Consider the following 24,346-nt stretch of genomic DNA (forward strand, 5'->3'; position numbering starts at 1 on the left):
CCCGAAGCTTCGCCATCAGCGCCAGCAGATTCGGAAGGGTGCACCCTACGCCATGCTGGTGCGGCCTGGGAAGGCAAAGCTTGTAGAAAATGAATCTCCAGATGGGGAAGCCAGCTTGCAAGGAACACAAGGAAGGCAATCCGTGCATCTCTCTTGCTTTAAGAATCATGAGCTTCTGGAGTCCGGTGGGGAAGAGGATTTTGTAAACTGTGAAGTGCTGCTTGGAGAGATAAATGGGTCAGGTGGGAGCGCATTTCCAGATCCAGTTAGCTTTCGAGGCAGCAGAGTTGGGGGCTCCCTGGAGAAGGGTGCCCCCGGGGAGGCGACGAAGCCAGAGGCAAGCAGCAGTCGAATGTGCTGAAGCCTGGCGAACACAGCATTCCTCCGCAAATTCCCATCTTATCTGCTGCCGCGCGCTCATTCAATCCAGCTCAGGCTAAATCCAGGGGAGAACCTCACGGCTATTATATAACTTTCTGAGTTCAAGAAAGATAATTCGATGATAGGTGACAACTTACAGAACTCTTCCAACCTCTCCCTAAAATGTAAAACCGTGTACACTAGTTACTGAAATATGTGCCATTCACAATGGATCAACATTTCGTTTATCTAGGGGAGGCTTTCTTTTTCCAAATGCCGGAACTTAGATAATTTATTGCAGTATTACAAAAATTTGGCAGGGCTGAGGATTGAACCTAGGGTCTCACACACACAAGACGAGCGTCCTTACCAATGGGCCATACATCTATTTCTTCTTGCTCACCAATATGAACCCGTATATTTGATTCCTCGACGCTCCCACCTCCTTCTCCTGCATGGGCAACCCCAACCCAAACCGGTTCCGAGGGGTGACTCCCTCGTGAGTTCCCACCCCCATCGAGTCAGCACACATCTGCCCCAAATCAGCAGGACCGGGGGAGGAGATCCTGACTCTCGCAGCCAACAGCCGCCCGACAATACCCACCTCCAACTCGCGCGCGCCAACTTTGCAACTCCACTCTCCCGCCAGAGGGGGTGTTCCATTCCCCGCCCGTTTGGCGGAAGGATCCGGCGCGCGGGTGCGGTGTCGCTCAACCGTCTCTGCCGGGGCCCCGCCCCCTGAGCGCGAAGGCCCCGCCCCCTCCCGCAGCCGGCCCCGCCCCCTCCCGCGCGCCCTATGGGCCTGTAAAGAAGTCCCGGCCCGGCCGCTGCACTCCCGCGCGCGCATCCGTGCGCCGCCCGAGGCTGGCCTGACGAGTCGGCGGCCATTTTGTTCTTCTCGTGGTTCCAGTGGCGAGAGGAGGAGGAAGCCGGGAGCGGGGCGGCTGGGGGGGGGAACCCGCCGCGGCTGCTGCTGCCACCGCCGCCGCCACCACCGCTCGTGGGGCTCGTGGCGTGAGGAAGGAGGACGAGTGAGGCCCGGGCGCGAGCCGGCGGCGGCGCCGCTGCGGGAGGGTCGGCGGCGGGACGGCGATGGCGGATATCGATAAACTCAACATCGACAGCATCATCCAACGGCTGCTGGAAGGTGAGCGGCGCGCGGGCGGGAGGGCGGCCGGCGGGCGGGGGCCAGGCCCAGTGGGGAGCGGTCCTTGTCGGGAGCCGCTCGGATCTGGGGCGCGCACTCGGCGCCTCCGGTCTGGGGACCCCGTCCTTTTATTTCCTCCCCTGCCCGTGCTTTCACGTTCTGGGAATGTGGAGTCCAAGGACCCGTCCATCAGTGTGACTTGGAGGGGCGACGTCCCAGGGCGGTGAGAGCCGGTCTCCTGCATCCTCTTCCCCCCCCCCCAAAAAAAACCCCATCCTTCCTCCGGCGCCCTTTCCCCTTGAGCGTGCATCTGCACACGGGCCGAGCCGCGACCCGGGTGACAGTGTCTGCCGCTCTCTGCTCCTCAGATTGTTGTCCCGAGGACAGGGGCGCGCTGCTGCATTCAGCGAGCGCCCTGCCAGGTAGGTGCTGTTACCCTGGAAGTGTTTCGCAGGAGAAACTTGAAAGACCTCGCTGGACCAAGGGCACGGTTAACAGGCAGGTTTCGACCCCCTGGTAGCCAGGATGTAGACACGACCTGCCACCCTCCGCTTTTGGGAGCGCAGGGCATACCCAGTGGCTAAGGAAAGGTTAAAAATCTTTCCTTTTGTCCGACTTAAGACGGGGGGGGGGTTCGGGGGGTGGGGGTGTCGCTGCAGTGGGTTCCTATTTGTGAGAGGTTAATTTGACATAGGGACTCCCCACAAATTCCCGACCTAACGCTGATTGGGCTCTTGACATTGTTAACTAGCTGGCTTTCTCTGCTTTTGCCTAAAATACTGTTGGCGTGTAAGGAAGCATGCTGTGTGTGAGTGGTGGCGGTGAACAGCTGCAGAGTAAGTCATTGAAAGAAAAGTAAAGTGTCTTAAAAAAAAATCTGTGCATTTTCTCCCCTAATACTTTATTTCGTTTTGTTTAGATCGGGTCTCTTTTGTTTTTGGCTTTATTGAGGCCAGGTCTCTGCAGTCCTGGCTGGCCTGGAGCTCGATGTGTAAATCAGGCTAGCCTCAAACGCTCAAATCCCTCTGCCTGCCCTTCCTGGGTGCTGGGATTCCCCCTAGATAAAGTCTCACAGAGCCAGAACCGGCCTTGAACTCTGGTTCTTTTGCCTTCTCCCAAGTACTAGAAGTTATAAACCATGAAGCCTGGTTTATGAAGTACTGGGGATTGAACCCCAGGCTTCCCACATGCTGAGTAAGCATTATGTCAATGTTTAAAACTGTGCTGAAGTGTTAGCAGTAAACTTGGCTCATCTTTTGTTTTTAAATGTATTTTTGTTTTGTATGGGATGTGTGAGAGTGCACCCAGGCCACAGCACACGGGATTAGGGGACAATTGTGTGTACTTGTTCCTGTCTTTGTGTAGGCTTGCCTCGCCAGCTTCCCTTTCTCCTCCTTTAAGAATTTTTTGTTTTTAGATTTTATTTTGTTTCAAGCTTTGTCTGCATGTGTACATGTGCACCACATGCATGCCTGTGCCCAAGGAGGTCAGGAAGGGGCATTGGGTCCTCTGGAACTGGAGTTAGATAGTTGTAAGCCACTGTCTGCGCTCCAAATGGAACCAGGGTTATCCCAGAGAGCAGCAAATGCTCTTAGCTGCGGAACCATCACTTCAGGGACCCCCCCCCCTTTTCTTTTTCTCGTGTGTGTGTGTGTGTGTGTGTGTGCGCGCGCGCGCGCACGCGCACGATGGGGGCAAATTTCAAGACAGGGTTTTTCTACGTAAATCAGGCTGGCCTCAGACTCAGAGATCACCTGCTTCTGGGATTAAAGGTGTGTGCCACCATTGATGGGCCCCTATAGTTTCTTGACAGTTTTTAAATTCTGAGACTGAGTGTCACTGCCAAGCAAAAGCTAGCCTGAAATTTACAGAGATCTGCCTGCCTCTGCCTCCTCTAAGTGAGACTTTACCATCATGTCCAGGCTGGTTTTTTATTTTCTTTTGAACTTAAAGAGTAGGACACTATCTAAATGCTTAGAGAATAAGCTAGCTTCACAGTGTGTGTTTCTTACTTCTGTATGTGAACTTAACAGAAACCACAGCCATCTCTTGAGGATGTGTGTACTTCTCCTTTAGAGAATGTGGTGTTGTGCTCTCTGTACTTTCTGTACCATCTTCAGGGCCTTTCTCTCTAAACACTGGAAGTGAGATTTAAGTAATTCCATAGTCTAGAGATGGCTCAGCCGATAATCAGTGGCTCTGCCCTTAACCCCGAAGACCTGATTTGATCCCCAGGACCCACATGAACTTGAGAGGAGAACCAGACTCTTGGAAGTTGTCCTCTAACCTCTCTGCCTCCACAAATGCTCCCAGCAGGTGTGTATTTCACAGGTCCACACACATAATAACAATGTTTTTTAAAAAAAAATTCAGGGTTTAATTCTGAAAGGTGGAGGTAAGATTTGTCACTTGATGAGGCAATTTTTTTTTACTTTAATTGATAATTGATCTTTTGTAGTAGGACACCTTGCTACCCCAACACTCTGGATCCTGGGGCATGGAAATCTCTATGTTCTAGGACAGGCTGTGTTGGATAGCAAAGTCTGTCTTACAGTTAGAACCCTTCCCCAGGAAATCCCAAGCATGAAGGCTGTATGAACTAGTTAAGAAGGAGTTCTTTAATAATAAGGTGACACTGGCCATGGTGGGCACACACCTTAATCCCAGAGCTGTGAACTGGGAGGCCAACCTGGTCTACATAACAAATTCCATGACAGCCAGATATACATAGTGAGAGCATGTCTCAAAAAAACAAGGACTGAAGAGATGGTTAAAAATATTTTACTTGCCAGGCATTGGTGGCGCATGCCTTTAATCCCAGTACTCAGGAGGCAGAGGCAGGCAGATTTCTGTAAGTTAGAGTCCAGCCTGGTCTACAGAGCTAGTTCCAGGACAGGCTCCAAAGCAATACAGAGAAATCCTGTCTCAAAAAAAAAAAAAAAAAAAAAAAAAAAAGGCCTATTCCTCTTGAAGGATCCAAGCTCAATTCCCAACACACTTTCCAGGAAGCTCAATACCTATTACTCCAGCTCTAGGGGATCAGACACCTGACTCCTGATACATACATGTCATAACTTGTATATACATATGATTAAAGATAAATTTTAACCTGGTGAAACATGCCTTTAATCTCAATACTGGGTAGCAGAGGCAGGTGGAATTCTGAGTTCAAAGCCAGCCTGATTTACAGAATAAGTTCCAGACCACACAAGGTTAAATAATGGCACGGTGTAGACCTGTAGTTCCAGGCACTTAGATGGAGTCAGGAGGTCAAGGTTAGCCTGGACTGTAGAGACCCTGTCTAACAACAAACAGGAAACTGGGTTTGGATCATAAGCACTAGAGCTTTGCAGCCTTTTTGTTTGTTTGTTTTTGTGTTTTGTTTCTTGAGACAAGAGTTTCTCTGTGGCTTTGGAAGCTGTCCTGGAACTAGATCTTGTAGACTGGGCTGGCTTTGCAGCATTTTAACTGCAGTAGCTTTCCCCTGAGCCCTGTCCAGTGTGGTCAGCCACTGATGGAAAATCTGCTACTCCTTAGCACATTCTGGTGTTAGCACATTGTTAGCTCAGTGTTCAGGCAGAGGAGATTTAAATAGGAAATAAGCAAGCTGGGTTTCTGACCTCCTGCTCTGTTGTTTTGGTTGGGAAGGGGGACCTCGTGGAATTGGGGCACTTGAGTATCAAATGATCGTAATTGCTTCACATCTTGGGTGTGCAAGAAGTGTATTTCTTAGCCAGGTGGTGGCCATGGTTGGGAACACTGATCCCAGCCCCTGGAAGGCTGGGCAAGATTCCCTCCCTCATAATCTGCAGGTACTTTGGGACCTTTTTAAAAACCCCACTTTAGCAAGGATGACTCCCAGAGCCTTGGCTGCCCCTTTGTTTGGGGAGGTGGAGCAGCAGGGCAATCCTAGGCTTTAACTGATTAGTGCTGGAGCTGCTGGTACAGTTCACAGTCTAAAATATGAGGGAGAAAGGCCTGTGTGGGAACTGCCTTGCATCTGCTGAAACCTCACGGGCCCCTTAAAGAAAGATAGATCCCATTTCCCTGAGCTGGGATTCTGGAAGGAATTTTTGTCTTAGTCTTGAGCTCACAGCTGTGTGTCAGAAGGGTAAAGGCAATAGGTTCTGTGGATGTTTCCTCCTCCATCTTTGAAGAATGTGAGTAATTTTAGGGCTTACCCAAGAAATAGAAATTCATGGGATCGGATGGGCAAGGCATTAATGCCGAATTGTTTTTAGCTGTGGAAAAATTCAACCTCTCTTTCAAGACAGATTCTCTAATGCTTCCTTCTTCCCTCTCCTTGACCTTGAACTCTTTGACCCTCCTGCCTCCCACCTGAACGATGAGATTGTAGAGGTGACGGCCCAATACCTGGGTTAGGCTAAATACACTGTTTTCAGTGAGTTGATTTGTGTCCAGTGTGGAAAACCAGATGTATCCTTTGATTTTTGGCTAGAAGTTTTTTTATTTTTTTGTTTTGTTTGAAGATAGGGTTTCTCTGTATTGTTTTGGAGCCTGTCCTGGAACAAGCTTTGTAGACCAGGTTGGCCTCGAACTCACAGAGACATACCTGGCTTTGTTTTTGAGATCGGGTTTCTCTAGGTAACAGCTCTGATTGTCCTGAAACTCACTTTGGGGACCAGTCTGGCCTCAAATTTCCTGAGATGTGTGTGCCTGCCTTTGCCTCCCGAGTGCTGGGACCTCTCTTGGGCACATCCCGATTGCCCACATTGAAAATGCCAGAGTTGTCCTTAAATCCTGAGTGTACATGGTGGCAGCACTTCACAGCCAGCTGGCAGGGGAGGTGGGAAGAGGTACTTTCCTTTGGTAGTTGGGAGGAAAAGAGGGCTCTTGGCAAGTTTCTGTAGCTTGCATGTTTTGCAGAAAATAACTTGATTGTTCATGAGAAAGTGTACAGTGTTGCAGGCATTTACTGTTTATTTGGTTTGAGATTTTTTTTTGTTGTTGTTGTTTTTTGATACAGGCTTTCTCTGTGTTAACAGCCCTGCCTGTCATGAGACTCTCTGTAGACCAGATTGGCCTCGAACTCACAGAGATCCACCTGCTTCTGCCTCCCAAGTGCTGGGACTAAAGGTGTGCACTACCACTGACCAACCAAAGTAACTTAAAGAAAACAAAACAGGGTCTCACTGTGGAGGTCAGGCTGGCCTTGGACTCACTGGGATCTGCCTGACCCTGCCTCCCCAGTGCTGGGGCTAAAGCTGCTGGTGTGCTTGGCCGACTGTTGGTTGAGTAGGGTCCCATCTTCAGACAAGACAGCAAGGGCTGCTGACTCCTTCCTTTTATGCTGCTCGTGATTCCAAATCTCACTGTAATTAATGTAGGGTTTTTGTCCTGTCCTTTTAATTGAGATGGAGATTCCTGTATCCTAGGCTGGCCTGGACACTTCTGAGTAGGTGAAAATGACCTTGAGCTTCTGATTCTTTTGGTACCATGACCAGTTTTATGCAGGGGTGGACCCAGGGCTTGGTACACAATGGGCAAGGTTCCACCAGCCCCGTGGAGAGGGCTTTTCTAGCCCCCATTACTCAGTGCCCTCAGCTTCCTCCTGTAATGCTGTCTTCTTTGCTTGTTGCTAGGCTGTGGAAAGTTACTGCTATGTAGAGAGATGCTAGGGCTGCAAATAACCATCAGTAGCACCCTGACTGATCTCGGGGGGTTATCAGCTCCCATTTGGCTTTCTGTTGTCAATGGGGTTTTTGATGAAACTGTGATGTTAGTGATGTTCCGGTAACTAGTTCTTATAGCCTAACAGCCTTTGCCCTTATCTACCAGTTTGTCTAAATGTCCCCTTCTTGCTGGACAGATGTCTCACTGGGAGTGGCAGGCAGACCCAGCAGTAGTGAAGAGCTCCAGCACCAAGCTAGTCAGGCAGACAAGGCAGTAGGTCCTCCGACTTAGCTCCGGGAAGGAGTCATTCTGAGAGCTAAAGCAGATAGATCTTACCGATTTGGCAGCTTTTAGAACATACCCGGTGATCACTGGGAATGCCTGGCAAAGCCCATTTTGAAGAGTGTATGTAGTCTTGTGTGTGTGTTTTTTTTTTTTTCTTTTTGGGATAGGGTTTCTCTGTAAGCTGTGCTGGCCTTGTTCTCTGCTTGCCTCTGCCTCACAAGTGCTGGGAGTGTGTTGATTTGAACATTTTAAGTCAGCAGAAAAGATGGGTGCAAACTTCCTCCTACATCAAGGTATTCCCAATGAGCAGGTCAACCAGACAGACAGCACAGTCGGGGCTGCTTGGCAACCAGGTGTAGCCAGCAGTTCAGAAAATGTAGTGTGTTCTTGGGGCAGGGAGCAGCTTCTCCAGTTGAAGAGAAGTCTGGGCAGTCCTGGAAGGGGAGCAAATGTTGCCAGCTGTGGAAGGTACTGTGGCAGTGGGTGCTGTTATAGTTTGTTTCCCTTGAGCTACTAAGATGCATTTAGGCTCTGAGGCCATGTGTAATGTGTACCAGTTTTCAGATAGCTAGACATCTAATCTCTACTTATCAGAAGGAACAATACTCAGCTTCTGTCCCAGTCTTGGGGAAAAATGGGGAAGCAGCCAGGTGGCTGGAGGAGGTGAGGCTAGGAGATTATGAAAGTCAGGGTTAGCCTGGGCTACGTGGTGAGATCCTGTGTGGAGGATAACAGCTGGATGTGGTGGTTTATATTAATTCTAGCATGGCAGGGGCAGGCAGGTCTTGGAGTTCAAGATTGGGCCAGGACTACATAGTAAGACTTTGTCTCAAAAAAATCTTAAAAAAAAAAAAAAAAAAAAAAAAGAGCTCACAAAGTGTGTACAGGCCGCATTGGAAGCTTTCACCCAAGGAGTATGAGCAGCCTCTGCCTTTGTCCAGTAGAAGGCTGACAAAGCAAGCCTCTTGGCTGTACCAGCAGCCAGATAGGGAGGTTCTCATCAAAGACACAAGATGGGTGGGCGGCTCATTCACTGAAGAAAATTCCTGTTGACACCAGAAGCTTCCAGAGATTCCACCGTCTCTGCCCGGAGTCCTGTTGTCTTGTCTATGGATCTGGAGGCAAAGGAAAGATTTGTTGCTTGTCTGCTATTCCTGTCCTTTCCCGAAGGCTTACTGCAGGCAGGGCTGCTTCATCTCAGAATTGCCATGTCTGAGGTGCATGCTCAGCCTAGACTATGCAACAGAGGGACTGGTGAGAGATGGTACACTGGGTAAGAGTGTAAGCCTGGAGACCTGAGGTCAGTCCTTGGAACCCTACAAGAGGGTGGAGGGAGAGAACCGACTCCACATTTGTCCTGATCTACACTCACCCTCAAACCTCCTCCATGATAAAATTGAGGGAGGGGGGTGCTAAGGAAGGTGGTTTAGTCTGTAAAGATTGCCATAGAAACAAAATCTGAGTTTGGCTCCACCATAATCTACTTTTTAAGGTTTCTGTTAACCCAGTACTTGGGGCAGCAGACAGGATCCCTGAGTCCTCCAGTGTAGCCAGAAGTGAGGTAGACTGCAGAAGGAAGGACGCCCAAGGGTGTCAGTCAACTCCCAGTCCAGTTATATGTGGGGTGGGGGCGCGAAGCTGCTCACAAAAATCCACTCCCAGCTGGCTTCCTGTCCCTTCTCGTGTTTTTTATTTTTCACTGAAAAACTAAGGGTGCTCCACACACCATTCTATTCCTGATCAGCTTGTTCCTTCGTGGGGGAGGGGGGCAGGCAGAAGGCCAGCTTCCCTGAGGCTCTGTTTTTTAAACGTGGGCATGAGTGGACACCCTCTACATAGCAGGCCTCTCCCAGGACTATCTGCTCTACTGCAGAGCCAAAAGCCACATAAGCCTTAGACTTTATTGTTAGCTATCGGGCCAAATGATCTTATGATTTGAAGACAAAGTCTGCAGTTGAATACGATGTAAGCTAGTGAGATCATTCAGCTAAAAAGACACTGGCTCATGGTGGACAGGTGCAGCCTTAAATGGGCTGCTTAGCTTGGCGCTGAGGGACTCCTGAGTGCCTGTTTCATCTGTCTCTGTACCAAACAGCAGAGAAAGATTCCAGCACATGAGCCTTCAGGCCCCTGTGCCAACCAGATGTGCAGCAAGCAGGGCCTGTGGCAGCCACTTCAGAACTGGAGAGTTCAGATCCTTGGCAGTTGGAGCTGTTTCTTCAGTTTCCATGATTGTCTGCGCTCTTGTAACCCAAACTCACACAGACGTCTCCACTGCTGGCATCCTTGCCTCCTGAGGCCTGGGCCATGGCTCAGGAGTCACCATGATTGGGGCTAGGCTGAGTGTTGTGGAGCCACTGACACTTCTGTGCAAGTCTGTGCAAGTTCACAGTATATACACCAAAGTATACACAAGGAGCTTGTGGCATATTTTAGATACCACAGGATAACCTCAGGGTGTATTGTATCATTCATTCAAGAGCCATTTGTTCCGCCATCCCCCCCCCCCCACACACACACACGTAGAATTTCTCACTGGCTCACTATGGAGATTAGGTGGCTTGTTGGCTGCCCAATTCCAGAGATCTGCCTGTTTCTGCCTCTGCAGCACTGGAATTGTAGATGTGGGCCTGGCTTTTTTTCTGTGAGTTCTAGGGCTCAAACCTAAGTCTCCAGGCAGCTTTTTACTGACTGAGCCATCTATCTAGAGCGTTTTTTAAAAACTTATTTAGTGTTTATGGTTTTGCCTGCGTGTGTTTGTGCGAGTGCTTGTCTAGTGTCCTCAGAGGCTGGAAGGTGTTGGATCCCCTAGAACTGGAGTTACAGACAGTTAAGTGCCATGTGGGTGTTGAAAGTTGAACCTGGGTTCTCTACAAGATCTTAACCAGTGAGGTCTCTTCAGCCCCCCACTGTGGCATTTAAAATGAAATTCAGACAACATTCAGACCTAATAAATTAGAGACCATGGAATTGCACTTGATCCTGAAAAGGCAATTTTGGGGAGATGATTTTGGACATTTCAGACAGTTAAATCAAACTGTTCTGAGGACAGGTGTGATATAACAGTGTGACCTTTCCCGTTGCAAGTTTTGAGTTCATTCTGAAACTAGAGGGGCCTGGAAGTAGAAGGCACTGTCCTGGTGTATTGGATGTGACACTGAGATGCATCCGATCCAGGCCCAGCCAGGGTGACCTTCCTGACTTGGCTTGAAGTCTACAACTGACATCTTCAGGTTTCAGTTGATCATATGATCATATAGGCCAGCCAGAAAACTGATTCATTGGCCAACTCCTATCTAACAAGTGTTTATTTAACATTAAAAGAAAAATTATATCACACCACTCCCCTCTTATCAAATTAACATTTTTGTGGGGTTTTTTGTTGTTGTTGCTTGAGGCAGGGTTTCTTTGTGTAGCCCTTGCTGTCCAGACTGGCCTTAAACTTTAGATCTGCTTCTGCCTCCTGAGTGCTAGGACTGGGGTGTGCCCTACCAAGCCCAACCCAGTTTTCTTTTTAATTATTTTTTAAATGTGTGTAGCCCTGTACATTGGAGTGCAGGTGCCAGCCAAGGCCAGAGTCTCTTTGGTCCTACAGATCTGGAGTTAAGGTAGTGATACACTACCTATCATGGGTGAAGGGACTGGAACTCAGGTCCTCAAAAACAGTAGGGGCTCTTGACCACCGAGGAATGAACATTTCTTTGTGAAGCTGTATCCTCACTGGAATTCTCTCCACAGTGAGGGGGTCCAAGCCAGGCAAGAATGTCCAGCTACAGGAGAATGAAATCCGAGGACTCTGCTTGAAGTCTCGGGAGATCTTCCTCAGTCAGCCTATCCTTCTGGAACTTGAAGCGCCACTCAAGATATGTGGTAAGTGTGGCACTGAATTCCTCCATCACTGGGCGGGGCACCTTGGTGGCTCTTCATGTTGAGTAAGGTTGGAGTTCTTGAGGAAGTGTTTCTGGCTTTTGAGTTTAAGCTGTTCATTGAAGGATTGTGGGTACTGCAGCAAGGGTTGGGGTGGTGGCCTGGTCTAGTTTGGCTCACTCTGCTGTATGGAGCAGTCTGGGCGGGTATGGGTTGTATCTCTGACTATGTCTGTTAAGAGTGAGGGTCTTTGATACGGCAGCAGTTACAGATGGCGGCTGGTGCTCTGGCTGCTCCTGTTGGGAGGAGTCCTGGCTCACTGGACATTGACAAAGGACATAGGACCCTGAAGCTGAGCCGAGGTCTCATGGTGATCTGAGAGGGAAGGAACCCCAGTGCTGGGCAGGAGGCATGCTGAGACAAGATACTCTTTACCACAAAATGAATTAATGATAGTTGACTTAACATGGTCAGTTGAGCTAAATAGGCTACAAGATTGGGAATTGGTGTTGGCTATAATAAACTTGTTAGAGGCTGTTGTCATGCGCGATGGATGTTTACGGGGTGTCTTGCCAAGGTTTGTCAGTGAGCTGAGGACTGTACAGATGGCAACACTGAGTTCTCATCTGCAGGTGACATCCACGGGCAGTACTATGATTTGCTCCGGCTATTTGAATATGGTGGCTTCCCGCCAGAAAGCAACTATTTGTTTCTTGGGGACTATGTGGACAGGGGCAAGCAGTCACTGGAGACAATCTGCCTCTTGCTGGCCTACAAAATCAAGTATCCAGAGAACTTTTTCCTTCTCAGAGGGAACCATGAGTGTGCCAGCATCAATAGAATCTATGGATTTTATGATGAATGTGAGTACAAGGGGCGGGGCTTGGGCTGGTGAGGGTGGAGCCTGAACTCAGGTGCTGATGGGATTGGATGGAAAGAGCCACTGACTGTCTTGGTGGCTCACAGGCCTTTGTTCTTAGGGCAGCCCTGAAAGCCGTCCAAATGGCCCTATTCCCCATGGCTTCGCTTAGATTAGTCCCAGATCAGTCTTTGAGTGTCTGTTGAAAACGTGCAAGTCTGTGGCCTATGAATGAGAGCTGGGTCACAGTGGCAGGTTAAGCTGCTCTATCGCTGGCTTTGCTGTGCTAGATGGCGCTGTGTGGAAGTGGAATTTTGCAGTGAAACTGTTTTGGAATGAATGTATGTTGTGTTCTTTTTAACATAGCTGTGTTTAGGGAAGGGGCATTAATTTTTTCTGAAATATGCTTAATGGTGAAATAAATGCTTTAAAAACTACATTTTGGGAGTTCAAGGCCAGCCTGGTCTATAAAGCTCCACAGAGAAACACTGTTTTCAAAAAAAAAAAAAAAAAAAAAAAAAAACCAAAACAAAAAACCCCTGCATTTTGGGGCTCTGGAGAGATGGCTCAGGAGTTAAGAGCACTGTCTGCTCTTCCAGAGGACCCAGATTCAATTTCTAGCACCCACATGGTAGCTCACAACTGTCTGTAACTCCAGTTCCAGTGGATCCAACACACTCACACAGACATACATGCAGGCAAAATGTCAATGCCTATAAAATAAAGATGAATAGATTATTTTTTAAAGACACATTTTGATTTTAAATTATGTTTGGTGTGGAAGGGCGCAGGAATAGAGGTCAGAGTTTGGCTGTCTGTACCTTTATGTGGGTTTTAGGGATCACTTGGGCTGCCAGACTTGCACAGTGAGCATTTTACCTTGAGCCATCGCACTGGACCCATTTTATTTTAAAATAATTTTTGTGTGTTTTCTGGTCCATTCTGGGTTATCTCATTTTACTTTGAGTTTTTCTGAAATGCTCTTACTGAGTAGCCCATGCTGGTTGCAGCTTCCTGCCTGTGGGGTCTTCAGATGCCCACCCACACAGCTCTGACTGACTAGTGAGGCTGCACTTTTGAGTTGATCATTGACAGCAATGATGCATGGGGGGGAAAGGGCTGGTTTGGTGGAGGGTTTGGGTTGATATAAACAAAATGTCTGGAGCTTTGAGCCTTTGGCTGTACTATCCTTGCTGTTTCTGCCAGGAGAGGGTTTGGGCTGGAGTGGTAGGTGTTTAGGGGACTCCCGTGGCTTATCCCTTGCTAATGTGGTGTACACATGCAGCGGTTTGTAGTAAAGTCATGTGTGCTGTAGAGGACTAGCCATGTGTCCTAGAATGCTGCAGGCAGCCTGGCCACTCAACATGGGTCTTCTCACCGAAGACAGGGAACCTTAATCCAGCCCTCAGCAAAGGCAGTGACTGACTGCCCAGACACAAGGTTCAACAGAGAGAGGAGTCAGGACCTGATGGATTTTGAAGTGGGGTCAGGGCCATCTGGCCTCAGTTTGTACATTGATGTTATTGGAGGTGTTGGCTGTGTTCCTTTAAGTTTTCACAATTATCCAAAGTATCTGTGTCTCCGGGGATGGAGTGCAGGCTTCTTCAGGAGGGTCAGTGCTGGGGGTTGTGGCCTGCCTGGCATGAAAACATGTCTTAGGAAGGCAGGAGTGAGTCTAGGCCTTTAGATGTCCCTGTATCCCATAAAAAAGGCAGAGTCTGGAGACAATACATGATGCTTGAGTGTGGGGTGGCCCAGGAGGCAGAGGTTAGTTCCCCAGCATCACACAGTCCTCGGCCAATGAAGAGAATTTGGTAGTTGCTAAGGCTTGTATGGGTTTTAAATTCAAAACATAATTTTCACACAGAATAGTGCTGAAGTTGGACCCCCTGATGTGTGTGTGGGGGTTGATGACTGTTAGGAGCAACTTGCATCTGCACTAAGATGCCCAGGGTCCCTGGACCTCCTCCTGGCTCTGTCTGGTTGCAGCAAGTGCCAGAGCTCAGGTCCCTGCGGGGAGAGGTGACGGCACTCGAGGATGTGGTGATTGTCTTCAGGAGCCCGAGTTCCCTCAGTCAAGGTTAGACAAAGCAAACGAGGCTTCAGATAGAATGGGTGCTGCCCACTAATTGTGGCTAGAACTGGGTGGGAATGCAAGGCCTCTTGATGCTAGCGTGTTTCAGTTACTTGAACAGTAAGTTGACCATCTGCATTCTCACAGGCAAAAGAAGATACAACATTAAGCTGTGGAAAACGTTCACAGACTGTTTTAACTGCTTACCGATAGCAGCCATCGTGGATGAGAAGATATTCTGCTGTCATGGAGGTACGTGGCTGCCTTCACCCAAGTAATGTTGTCCTCCCTTCTAAAGGTACACTGGGGTGATGGCCTCTGCCAGGCCACTGTTGTGCATGCACTAGGACTTGTTCATGGTGACATAGCCACTGTCATTGGAGCAAATGTGAGGGCAGGTGGAAATAGGTCGTGTTTTTAATATGAAATGAGCCGTAATACGTCTGCTCAGCTGTGTGTTTGCCTGCACTCTTCTGACTGGGACTTCTTCCAAAAGTGGTTTTGCTTTGCTCCATGGCTATTCTGTATGTGAGGTTACAGGAATTGCAAAGATGTGGGGGCTCGGGGGGGTGATACTGGAAATTAAGCAGCTATCAAAAACCACAGACTGTATTAAGGCACAGTCTGCTCTGCCCTCAAGTAGATTTGGAGGTCCTTACTCAGCAGAGGCTCTGGAGCTGCACATTGTCCCTGAGCCCAGCCATTGCATGTGGTGATGGTGACACCTACTGTGTTCCCCTTGCTATCTTCTGGGGAGGGGTGTGTATTCAGTCACTTCACTGTGCTGTGTTGAGGTGGCTGTCCCTTGCACACCAATACGGTAAATTTTGTGTATATCTGGTGGCAGATTTTTGTTGTGTTGTTTTGACCAAAACCAAGTAAGCAGAAGAGCCACAGGTTTGACTGCAGCTGTTGGCGGCGGCAGCCTCGTGGACTAGTGTGATTCTGACGTTCTGCTTGCTCCACTGTTCTCTCCTTGAATAGGTTTATCACCAGATCTTCAATCTATGGAGCAGATTCGGCGAATTATGAGACCCACTGATGTACCAGATCAAGGTCTTCTTTGTGATCTTTTGTGGTCTGACCCCGATAAAGATGTCTTAGGCTGGGGTGAAAATGACAGAGGAGTGTCCTTCACATTTGGTGCTGAAGTGGTTGCAAAATTTCTCCATAAGCATGATTTGGATCTTATATGTAGAGCCCATCAGGTATTGATTTTGAATTTTACATGTACACTTAGAGCATGTGTGTGAGCAGGTTCTCCTTGTTGATTTTGGTGGGTAGGTATGGCTTGCCACACAGTGTGCCTCTGGGGAGAGCGGCAGGGGGCCAAGCTCAGTGGGAGCGAGAGCGGCAGCTCAAGCCTACAGCCGCTCACACTGACACTGTCTCTCCGCAGGTGGTTGAAGATGGGTATGAGTTTTTTGCAAAGAGGCAGTTAGTCACTCTGTTTTCTGCACCCAACTACTGTGGCGAGTTTGACAATGCAGGCGCCATGATGAGTGTGGATGAAACCCTCATGTGCTCCTTCCAGGTGAGATGGCAGCAGCTTTTCGTGACTCCAGAGAAACGACTGTCCCTGTTGTGTCCCGTGTTTGTCCCGTGGGAGTGATGTGCAGGCTCTCTCCAAAGGAAGGAAAACAACAGGGCCTTTCCTGTTGTTGGAATTTAGCTATAGTTGAATTCTTTAAGAGGTGAACGCGATGGTGTGTGGTGTCGTCACTGTATTTATAGATAGTGCTTTTGGAGAAGCAGATGGCTTTTTTGGAACAGTCTATGTAGCCCTTACTGGCCCAGAACTCAGATGCAGACCAGGCTAGCCTCTTAACGGATCTACCTGCCTCTGTGCCTGATAGCTGAGGCTAGAGGTGTGTGGTAGGCTTGGTCCATTTCAAGGTCACTCAGCTGTGAATGTTAGGATAGCCGTGGGAGTCCTGAGGCAGCCCACAGCACCCCAGACTGCAGACTCCATGCCTTCCACAGAACTCCCCAAGGTTGTGGGAGCTCTCTAGACTTTGTCACTTTACCCAGTCAGGACTTTTTTTTTTTTTTTTTTTTTTTTTTGCCAAGTCACATATTTTGGCTATATATTCTGGCATGTCTCCAGCAAAATGCCCACGCACCAATAGCTCGGTCTGGGATGTGTAGAGGGTCTTTCTGAGTTGGGGGTGGGGCCATGTTAGGCAGGAACTACTGAATGGAAGATGTGGACAAGACCGAGAACCTACATACATTTCCTAAGGGGCCTGGTGTCTTTTCATCCTCACAGATTTTAAAGCCTGCAGAGAAGAAGAAGCCCAACGCCACGAGGCCCGTCACGCCGCCAAGGGGTATGATCACAAAGCAGGCAAAGAAATAGATGTCACTTGACACTGCCTGGTTGGGACTTGTAACATAGCATACATAACCTTCATTTTTAAATGTAATGTGTGCTGGTCAGCTTGCCCGGGTCGACCTGCCAGGCCCTCCTTCATTTTGGTTACCGCTGGCACTCGCTGGTTATAGCAGTGAGTGGAAGTACGTCATTCTCAAGAAAGTGGTTTTGTTTTTAACCTCTGTTCCCTTTGCAGACAACTCTGATGATGGTGTTAAGCTACACACCTCGGCAGGTTATCCTGTCTGAGGGGCAAGTGTACAATTGATCTTTTTTAATTTAGTATAAATCATGAATAATGTAAATGCTTGTTTTCTTTAGGATATACAGAAAGCCCTAGGGTGTGTGAGTCTGTACATGTAATTGTCATAAATGCATTCTGTTGATACAAACCACTGTGAACAATTTTTTTTAAGTTTGTTTGAAAGGGACTGCTTTTCCTCTTTGTCTTGTCATGTACAAATAGTGTCTTGCAGCGTCGGCAGCAGGCGTGCTGCCGCACTGCCCAGACTGTCTGAGCACACTCCCTCCCACTGCACACTTAATGACGATTAAAGCCATTCTTTTCAATGTTTGTGATTCCTTCCTAAAGCCAAAGTTTCTGTTGGACTGTATTGGCACGCCCTGGACATGAGGTGGCCAGGGCATCGAGGCTGCTCGCACAGGCCGCCTCCGTGGGGACTCAGAAGCAGGTTTTTATTTTAAATAGCAATAGTGATATAGTGCTGGGTAAGCTATTAATGGTGGAAGTTAATGACACTTTGTACAATTCCCAGATAGTCTATTCACTGAGTAATCTTTTTACAGTTGGATCAGGCCTGAACCCGTCCATTCAGAAAGCTTCAAATTATAGAAACAACACTGTCCTATACGAGTGACCGATAGCGCTTTCTTTGGCTACATTGTTTATTCTGCGGTGACGCTGAGGCTTATAAATCAAAAGGAACTAACTTGCCGTCCACCCGTTTATACAGAACTCACAGTATCTTATGACTTTTTTAATCTACGACCTGTTAAAATAAATCTGTTTCCACAGATGCCCGTGTACAATGCCATGTGCTGAGAATGACTTCAGACTTATTAAATGCGAGCTTGTTAACCTGTCCGTGTCTGTCTGTCTGTCTGGTGGCGGCCCCTTGTCTTTCCTCATGCAGGCCGTTGTGGTGGGGAGGGCTGTGGTGGGGTCTAGCTCTTTGCTGTGTATTCCAGGAAAGGGAGGAGGGTCTGTCCTGTGAGCTCTGCCTTAGGGTCTTGAGCTCCCCTTTCCCTTCATAGAGGGTTCCTCCATCTCCCACTCTAGGGGAGTGCTGTGTGTGTTAAGTGGGGGCTCTGCTTGAAGCTGGGTCACTATTGCTTGGGGACAACCTCTGGCCTCTTACCCTGTGTGTGGTAGTGGGGGATGAGGGAGGACCAGAGATGCGGACTGGCCTGAGTGCTGGCCCTGGGTACTTTTCTTCTCCCTCCCTCCCTCCCTCCCTCCCTCCCTCCCTCCCTCCCTCCCTCCTTGCTTTGTGGAGCTTGGATCTACCGTTCTGTAAACCTTCAGTGAGGAGAAGGAAGGGAAGTCTGAGTTATTGGTTATCAGCCTTGGCCTTCTGCCATAGGACCCTGAGCAGAGAAAATAACTTGAAGTTGGCTCAGGGTGACACGCACTGATGTCTTCTCCCTTTATCTTCACGCCCTTGTGACCTAAGAGGGTTATGCCCCTCCATCTGGGTGAGTGGTTTCAGGGCAGAACCACATGATGGGTGCATGGCTGCCTGGCCTTCACTGTCTCTGTTGAAGTATCAGCATCCCTGCTGAGTGACAGGTATGTGACACAGACTCCTGGCACCATCATAAAACAGCACAAGGGAGGTGACAGTGCCCCTAGATATTGAAGTTACCAATTCAAAGGCTGTTGAAACTGTTGGACAATTTGCCGTGTTGCTGTATTTACAATACACTATAGATGTAGACACTGACAAGTAACACTGACAAATAAGAAGTGGAACTTGGGGCCAGGGACAAAGGTGGGGGACTGGCAAGCCAGTGTCAGACAGATGGTAGGGAAGAGGCAAATGTGGAAATCTTGAAGACATAGAAGGAATACCTGGAGAATGCAGAGTTTTTTAGGTGCTCAGGCCTAGGGAGCTGTGGTGGTAATTCCAGCATTCAGGAGGCAGAGGCAGTCTCAGTGAGTTCAAGGCTAGCCTGTCCTACTGAGTGAGTTCCTGAGCAGCCTCCAAAGCTACAGAGAAACCCTGTCTTAAAAAACCAAACCAAGTTGAAAAAAAGCTCAGGACTGGGTCCCCTTCCCCTGCCCTCAGGTAGGGTGCACAACTGCCTGTGTCTCAGGTTCTAGACTTCCAATGCCCTCTTCTGACCTCTGTGGGGCCCTACACACAAGACATAACACCTATATTTTTTCTTTTTAACTGGAGAAGGCACAAATTGCTGTGAAATTCAGATGATGGACCAACCAGCTGGTAGGGGTGGGGTAAATTGGAGGAACAGAGCAGGGTCCTGTCAGATGTGTGGTCCATGTACAGTGTACACACCAGCTCAGACTAGCTTCCTGCCCTGGGCTGACAGAGCAACTAGAATATTCTCTGGCAGGATTAACTCAGAAAACTAGTCTTGATTCCACCTAGGCAATATCAGCCAGAGTGGCAGGCAGCAAAGACTCAAGGTCCAAGTCAGTGATGTTGCATCAGGGAAAGTGGACACAAGCCAAAGACACCAGGAGTTCCCAGGTACGAAGGTGCCGGCTGCCACCTTGGTCCAGAGCTGAACTGGGACAAATGCTTCCTGAGTTGCTGTTTCATGCATGCCTGAGCACAGGTTCCTCTGTCCTCTCAGAAGAGCATACCCACAGGCTTGGTGTTTGTATTGATGTCTGAGTAATTTCAAATATGTTTTCAATTTTTGTCAATTATGTAAAATACAAAAAGGCTTCAATAAAACCTCACAGTGTTATGATCAAGAAGTCAGAACAGCTGGGGAGATCCAGGTAAAATGGCTGCATAAGTGTGAACCCCAGGCTTGATCCCCAGAATCCTTGTAAGAAAAGGCAAGGCTGGTGTGGTTGTGAGTGCTTGTAGAACCCACACAAGGGAGGACAGACCCTAGATGGCCTGGCCTTATTGGTGAGATTCATGCCAAGGAGGGGCTCTGTCAAAAAGAAAAATGTCACAGTGGTACCAAGGAACGGCATCCAAGGTAGTTATGGGATGAGAAAGTTTGCAAGAACTTAGTAAACACCTAGATAAGTTCAAGAAGTTTTATCTTGAGCTACATGAGAGCTTAGATGGGACTAGAGAGAAGGCTCAGCAGTTAATCAGTTACAGCTGTAACTCCAGTTGGAGGGCATCCAACATCCTCTTCTGGCCTCAAGCACCAGGCATACATGCAGGCAGAACACCCATACACAAAATTTTAAGTATGGTGGTCAGAGGGCAATCCATGTTGGTCACCTGTTCATTGCTACATACTATGTGTCCAGTTTTACAAAGGTTCTTAGGAGCCAAACTCAAGTCCCCAGACTTTCAGAGCAAGCCCTTTGCCCACTAAGCCACCAAGCCAGCTTTCAGACAGTCCCACCTGTGTATCCCTGGCTAGCTGGGAGCTCACTATACAGATCAGGCTTGCCTTGGGCATGTGGTCCTCTCTCTACCCCCTCTTGTCCGTGTGACATTCATTGCTCCTGGGACAGGTACTAGTTTTAATACTCCCTTGGCCAACATGTAATTGGGAAGCAATTCAAGGTGCCATTTAAAAACACTTCCTCCTTTTCTCTTCCAGCCACAGAGTGGCAGATACTGTGTACCCAGCCCACGCACCATTGTTCAGGCCTTGGTGATGGAGTAAACCAGTCATTATGTTCTTGGACAGCCTGGCGGCTTGGCCTTCCCAGCCATTCCTGGCTCACATACATGTGATAGGGGTAGTGGGTGGGCCGGAGGAGCTCCTCGAGACCTTGGCAGTGACTTTGCCATCAACGCCTTGGGACTTCGGGGGAGTCAGATTCTGAATCTGAACCCCAAGTCACCTACTGCCAAGCATGGAGTTCCCTCACTCCTCGCCACAGCACCACATAGCTTCCTTCCGATGCCAACACTGGAGAGTAAGAGAGCTGGAGTTGACAGCCCATGGACACCCATCTCCCAGGTGGAGGGATTCACAGCTGCGCAGTGTGATAAGATGCAGGCTCCACGGTCCGGAGTGGGTGGATGTCGCTGGGAGCCTGACTTGGATAGGTGTCAGGTCTGCTGGCTGTGTCAGGTTTGTGTGTGTATCATAACTATATGTCAGTGTGTGCACATGTGTGACGTGCATTTTAGTATTTTACGTGTGCTCTGTTTTATCCTTGACGGACTTTAAAAAAGAATTTTTATCACTTCCAAGTATGTCTGTATGGGGGGAGTTGTGCACACGAGTGCCAGGTGCTGCAGAGGCCAGAAGCGTTGGGTCCCTGGAGCGGGATTTACAGGTGCCTGGGAACTACTCATCATGGATGCTGCATCTTTCTTCGCTTTCTTTATCAGATGTGGTCTACAGCCAGCAAACTCCCGACAGACAGTGACTATGGCAGAAACTCTGGGCCCTGCGGCTTCCTCTCACAAGTTCAGCTGCCAGCCCCCCTTTGCCGGCGCCAGGGCTTCCTCTCCAGCTAGCAGCACCGTGGGGTTTGAGCCCAGCTCCCTTCTTGTGGCTATTAAGTGGGAGAATGTGTTTTTCTCCGTCATTTTCCTCTCCCTTTTTTTTTTTTTTTTGATGTTGCAGTCTTTGACTTCTTTTAGTGGTTTCCCAGAAATTTTAAGTTTTAATTAATGAATTTGTGTGTGCACATACCCTAACACGCATGTGGAGGTCAGAGGACCACTTGCAGGAGTCTGTTCTCTCCTACTATGTGGGTCCCAGGGATCAAACTCAGATCATCAGGCTTGGCTGCAGGCACCTTCACCTGCTGAGCCTTTCTCCTACCACATCCCCAGCTGTTTTCCAGGAGTACTGTAATTTGAGCAGCCAAGGGAAGGGGCTATAGCATTCAGCAATGTCATGATGTGGGGCTTACAAAAAAAGCAGCTTCCCAATAAATGTCCCACCTTCTGTCACTCTTGTCCTGACATCATAGTAGAATCTGAAGCAGAAGGCTCCAAAGACCCCAAGCCCAGAGCCTTTGTGTGTATACCTTCCTCCTAAGTTTTGGAATTAGCATGTGGGTTTGGGGTGGCTGAGGAAATGGCTTGGTGCCTAAGAGCACTGTCTGTTCTTCCAGAGGACCCAGTCTCAATTCCTAGCACCCACATGGCAGCTCACTCCAGTTCCAAGGGATCTGATGCCCTCTTCTGGCCTCCATGGGTACTGCACTCACATGGCATACAGTTCATACATGCAGACAAAACACCTAAGTCTTTAAAAGCATGACCTTTGGCTTCTTCAATGAGAGGTGTCCAGCCTCTTTGAATAATAGCTCCCTTACATGTCAAACACATAAAAATTGTCATTGGATTGTTGGCTAATTTTGCAATTATTTAAAGAAAAACTTACCTGGTACCTGATACCCAAAAAGTATTTTCATGAAAAAACAAAAGCAAACAAACATGGCCTTTGGGGGCTAGTGCTGGGGATGGAACCACTAAGCGACAGCCTCAGCCTTTTTGGTTTTTGCAGCAGGGTCACCCTAAGTTTCCCAGGCTGGCTTTGAACTTGTGATCCTCTTGCCTTTACCTCCCAATGATATAGATGACAGGACTGGCTAGAAACAGGTTCTTTGTGTCGACATTTCTGTTGAAATTTGTTTTCTTACTTCTTTATTTGCTTTTGTTGTTTGAGACAGTGTTTCTCTGTGTAGCTTTGGAGCCTGTCCTGGAACTCACTCTGTAGACCAGGCTGGCCTTGAACTCACAGCCATGTGCCTGCCTCTGACTCCAGAGTGCTGGGATTAAAGACATGCACCACAACGCCAGGCTATTTCCATTGTTTTAATTCAGAGGCTCTGACTGCTCTGCAGCCTCTCTCAGTGTCTGCCATCTGCCGTGCAGCTAGCTGCTGTATTTGGTGGGTTATGGAGTCAGACTCTGGGTGGATGCAGATACACCTCACACTCGTACTTTGATCCAGGCCCCTGCTTCAAGCGTGAATCCTCCTTTGCTGTGTACTGAATGTGTGTGAAGTTGCCACCAGCAGGTCCTATGAAGCCTGGCTTGATGTGGGAGATGCTTTGCTGGGCCATTCCCCACTGTTCTGTGATTCTCTTCCTTTGAGAGTTTCTTATGCATTTGGATCCCACTCAAGAAAGTGAAGCTTCTACAATGAAAAGATTGCCAAGACTTACATGGTCTACGGGAGCTGGGAGAGTATTTGCCTAGCATGCATGGGGTCCTGGGTTCGATTCCCAGCACCAAATGAACTAGGTTCACCCCTGAGAAATCAGCACTCAGGAGGTAGATGGATGAGGGTCAGAAATTCAAGGAATAGACCAGTGAGATGGGCACAGCGGGTGAAGGGGCTTGTCACCAACCTGGGTGACAGACGATGAGCCTGATGACCTGACTTTGTTCCCCAGGAGCCTACATGGAAGAAGAGAACAGTTCCCTGAAAGCTATCCTCTGACCTTCACATGTGGTGGAACCTTCTCACTCCTGGCCAGGCCATGCCATGCCAAAGAGGGTCATTTCCGCCAGTGACCAGCAGGTGGAACAAGGCAGAGCTGCTGCTCTCAGTGTGGTGCCCTATCTGGAAGACCCCAGGGAGGCTCAGGACGCGACCTGTTCTAACACATGGCTCCCCTCCCTCTAAAAGTCCTCGACCTAGCTTCCAGAGCCCTGTGTGCCCTGGGCTTTCCCTTCTACCTCTGCCTCCTCTCTGTCCTCAGCCTCTCCCATCTCCTCCACCAGGCTCAGCTTCTGGAATGAGCTCTCAGCCCAGCCCACATTTGTAAGATCGACTCTGCACCAGGGATGCTCACACACCTTGGCCCAGCTGCAGACTCAGACTAACTGCCCAAGTGGCATGTGGTGGTGCCTATATTCCCAGCTCTTGGGAGGTCAAGTCCGGAGGATCAAGAGTTCAAGGACATCCTTGGGTACTTAGTAAGTTTGAGGCAGGCCTGGGCTACATGAGGAATCACAACAGCAGCCATAAAGGGAGTTAGAGTGTAGATCAGTTGGCAAGTGGTAGCCATAAAAACAGGAAGACCTGAGTTTAAACCCCATCGGCCATCTGAAATAATCCAGGCATGGTGGTGCATGTTGTGATCTCAGAGCTGGACAGGAAGAAGCCTGGGCCTCACTGGCCAGTCAGCCAAGCCTAACTGGTGAGCTCCAGGCCAATGGAAGACCCTGTCTCAAAAAATAATGTAGATGACTCTTGAGGGACAGCACCCTAGGTTGAGCTCTGGCCTCCACTTGACAGGTACACATAAATACACACACATACACAATCAATCAATCCTACCGCCTGCCTGACACTTGCCCTTGGGCTTCAGATCACAGGGTTGCATAGCTAGGATACCCCTCACAAGCCCTCCTGGCGCTCCATACCCTGGCCTCCTTCATCACTAGCACCCTGTTGCCATGCAACTGCTCTCTCCGCACCTCTACTCTTTCCCATCTCCCCACAGGTCATCCTTGACCTGTGATTTTACTCCCAGGAATCCCAATCCACCAAGCAACCAGAGGCAGGGTTAATGTTTTGATTTAGAATTTAAAATTTGTATTTGTATTTATTTGTGTATGTGACAAGTGTGTATGCAATGAGTGT

At 48.8% G+C, this 24,346-nt stretch overlaps 1 protein-coding gene across 1 annotated transcript; it reads left to right on the forward strand.

The window, feature by feature from the left end:
• Nucleotides 1-1,232: 1,232 nt before the first annotated feature.
• Nucleotides 1,233-17,699, forward strand: Ppp1cc (protein phosphatase 1 catalytic subunit gamma). The gene is made up of 8 exons (XM_051176593.1): nt 1,233-1,507; nt 11,165-11,296; nt 11,926-12,156; nt 14,374-14,478; nt 15,211-15,434; nt 15,626-15,760; nt 16,496-16,556; nt 17,408-17,699. The coding sequence occupies exons 1-8, from the start codon at nt 1,453-1,455 to the stop codon at nt 17,476-17,478; spliced, it is 1,014 nt and encodes a 337-aa protein (XP_051032550.1). The 5' UTR covers nt 1,233-1,452; the 3' UTR covers nt 17,479-17,699.
• The last annotated feature ends 6,647 nt before the right edge of the window (nt 17,700-24,346 follow it).

This window comes from Phodopus roborovskii, unplaced genomic scaffold, assembly GCF_943737965.1.
Source record: "Phodopus roborovskii unplaced genomic scaffold, PHOROB, whole genome shotgun sequence".
Taxonomy (NCBI): Eukaryota; Metazoa; Chordata; class Mammalia; order Rodentia; family Cricetidae; genus Phodopus; species Phodopus roborovskii.

Bases quoted from the DNA above. Each gene is read 5' to 3' on its own strand.
- Ppp1cc (XM_051176593.1), top strand. From the start codon at position 1,453: ATGGCGGATATCGATAAACTCAACATCGACAGCATCATCCAACGGCTG. The intron at 15,761-16,495 runs GTGAGATGGCAG...TCATCCTCACAG, and splicing joins CCCTCATGTGCTCCTTCCAG to ATTTTAAAGCCTGCAGAGAA. The intron at 16,557-17,407 runs GTATGATCACAA...ATCTTTTTACAG, and splicing joins GCCCGTCACGCCGCCAAGGG to TTGGATCAGGCCTGAACCCG.